Source organism: Palaemon carinicauda, chromosome 14, assembly GCF_036898095.1.
Source record: "Palaemon carinicauda isolate YSFRI2023 chromosome 14, ASM3689809v2, whole genome shotgun sequence".
In the NCBI taxonomy this organism is placed as follows: domain Eukaryota; kingdom Metazoa; phylum Arthropoda; class Malacostraca; order Decapoda; family Palaemonidae; genus Palaemon; species Palaemon carinicauda.
In genome coordinates this window covers 84,726,319-84,729,200 of record NC_090738.1, presented here as the reverse complement: position 1 = coordinate 84,729,200, position 2,882 = coordinate 84,726,319, and the positions used below count along the sequence as shown (strand labels likewise).

Below are 2,882 nucleotides of genomic sequence, written 5' to 3'. Positions count from 1 at the left end.
ATAAGTGTGAAGTTGATTATCCTATTAAGGTTTCAGAATTCAGTGTAATCGATGAAAAAGGCAATATAATTCGTTCAGAGTTAGATAAAGCCACAGATGATGTGCTTGCCAGTATTTGTAATAAATATATTCACTTGGACAATGAGGTTTATGATTTGGAGAACTCAGAGCTGCATGATCAGCTTGTCAAATATTGTTTGGATCATACTATTCAGAAGGAGGAGGGTAGATTAGTTATGCCACTTTTGTGGAATGCAAAAGTATCTTATATGCTTGGTAGAAATTTTCATTTGGCTAAAGTTATTTTGGAATCTAATCTTAAAAAACTAAAGAGAAATCCATCTCATTTACAGTTAATGAATGAAGCCCTAAAAGAACAGGAAAGGGTTGGAATAATAGAAAGGATTCCTAATCTTGACCAGTTTGTACATGAACACCCAGAACACTCTTTTTTGCCTCATATGGGTGTGTTCAAATTGAATCGTGAAACTACCAAATGTAGAGTTGTGTTTCTATCAAACTTGTGTGAAAGAAACTCTACCAAGGGTCAGACAATAAGTCATAACCAGGCCATACATGCAGGTCCATGCCTAAATCAGAAACTTTCTTCATCATTATTACATTTAAGGTTTGATAAATTGTTAGTATGCTTTGATCTATGTAAGGCCTTTAACCAGATTGCATTAAGTGATGTTGATGCTAACAGACTCTGTTTTTTATGGTATAAAAATGTTGAGAAGGGAGATTTTACCTTTGTTGCATATCGGAATGTTAGGTTGAGCTTCGGCTTAAGATGTTCACCAACTTTGTTGATGCTTGGTATTTACAAGATTTTGATTTTAGATGCTGAGCATGATGAAAACCAGTTGAAGGAGTTGAAAAGGCGCATTTATTCTTTGTCTTATATGGACAATTGTGCTTTTAGTGCAAATGAAATTGAAAATCTGCACTGGGCATATTCTGTGGTAGGATCTATATTTTCTCCTTATGGTTTTGATTTACAACAGTTTGTTACTAATGACAGGTCCCTACAGGGAAAAATAGATTCCTGCACAGGTTCTGAAACGGGAGAGGTTGTTAAACTTCTTGGTATGCAGTGGAATCGAACACTTGATTGTCTGTTAGCAAATAAATTTCAGTTGAATGGTAAGGCTAAAACTAAGAGGGAAATTTTAAGTACCATTGCCTCTCACTTTGATCTTTTTGGTATTACTGGTCCCATCCTAAATCGAAGCAGATTATTTCTTCATGGTCTTCAGTGTGATAGAAATTTAGGATGGGACGATCAATTATCACCAGAGTTACGTAAAGAATGGCATAATATTGCTAATCAGGCCAATTCTGCTCCTGATATTGCTATTGATAGATTTGTTGGACGTAGGGATGGAAAATTTCATTTGGCTGCTTGCTGTGATAGCTCTAAATTACTATATGGTGTTGTTGTGTACATCATTGATATCGATTCTATGTCAAGTTTTGTGATGGCAAAAAATCGTATGATAAATAGGCAGTTGGAAAGTAAAAGCATTCCATCTTTGGAGATGCAGGGAGTAGCCTTTGCAACGGAAGTGGCTTTAGATTTGTATAACGAATTAGCTGGACCATTATGCATAAATCCTTTGAATGTTGTTGGCCTTCATGTGTTTTCGGATAGTCAGGTAGCGCTCTCTTGGTTGAATTCGTCTACTAATAAATTATCAAAAATGCAGAAACGGTCAGTTTTTGTGATGAATCGAATTCAGCATGTAGAGAACTTATGTGCAAAACACCCCGTCCATTTAGCTTTTGTTGGAGGGAATGAAAATCCTGCAGATGCCATAACTCGTTGCCTTTCATATCGTAAGTTGATACAAACCAATTTCTATTCTGGTCCTGAATGTTTTAAGGAAAAAGAAACCTTCCTATGTAGTGAAAATGGTAATTTATCATTAATGGTTCCAAATCCTTATGCAGAGTGCAAGCTGGATAATAGTTTAGAAATAGAGGAGTCTGTGTGTACTAGTTCCAATGTTGTGGCCATGTCAGATAATTTTGAATATTTTCTTAAATTTGAAGAATTTTCCAGTTTTGATTTACTTGTATCTATTTATGAGAAAGTTATTCTTTTCGTAGAGAAGTTAAAGGGTCGTTTGAAAGCTAAGGACTCCAATAAATTTGCTCACTTAGAATTAAAGAGCAATAGTATACATGAAAGAGCTTGCAAGTTAGTTATACTACAGGATCAACGGGCACATTTCCCTGAGGTTTTTATATATTTCAGCTGTCCTACTCAAAGAAAAAAAGACATGCCAAACATAGTAGGTCAGCTTAATGTTTACGTTGACAACGATGGTTTGCTTAGAGTACGTAGCAAGTGTGACAAACTCATTCGGAGACAGGGTTTTCCTTTGTTGCTGGCTAAAAATAGCCATCTAACTTCCCTGATTGTGCATAACCTGCACAAAAAGCTCAACCATACGGGATGTTACTCTGTTTTGTCAGAAATGAGAAAGCGGTTTTACGTACCGTCCTATTTTTCAGTGGTTAAGAGAAACCTTAGAGAATGTGTTTTTTGTCGTAGGTTTAAGTCAAGAACCATCAGTATTAATCAATCTCCCTACAGGAAATGGAGAGTGTCACCACCTAATGTCCCCTTTAGATATTTATTTATGGATTTCATTGGCCCATTGAGCGTTAAACAACAGGGTAAGAAAGGAAAAATCTATCTACTATGTATCACTTGTATGTGGAGTAGAGCAGTTAATTTGATTATTTGTTTAGATCTTTCTGTTAAAGAATTTCTTAGAGCCTTTCAGATTCATTGTTTCCAGTTTGGAATCCCGGAATATTGTATTAGCGACCTAGGCTCCCAATTAGTCTCTGCCTCTAATATAATTATTGAC

General features: G+C 35.8%; 1 protein-coding gene across 1 annotated transcript in view; it reads left to right on the top strand.

Annotated features, from left to right (window-relative positions):
* Nucleotides 1-2,385: 2,385 nt before the first annotated feature.
* The window catches only part of LOC137653606 (uncharacterized), a 2,759-nt gene continuing 2,262 nt past the window's right edge, over nucleotides 2,386-2,882 (top strand). Inside the window, exon 1 of the mRNA XM_068387149.1 lies at nucleotides 2,386-2,882. This exon is cut by the window's right edge and continues 1,510 nt beyond it. Within this exon, the coding sequence (XP_068243250.1) occupies nucleotides 2,484-2,882 (399 nt within the window). The 5' untranslated portion in view covers nucleotides 2,386-2,483.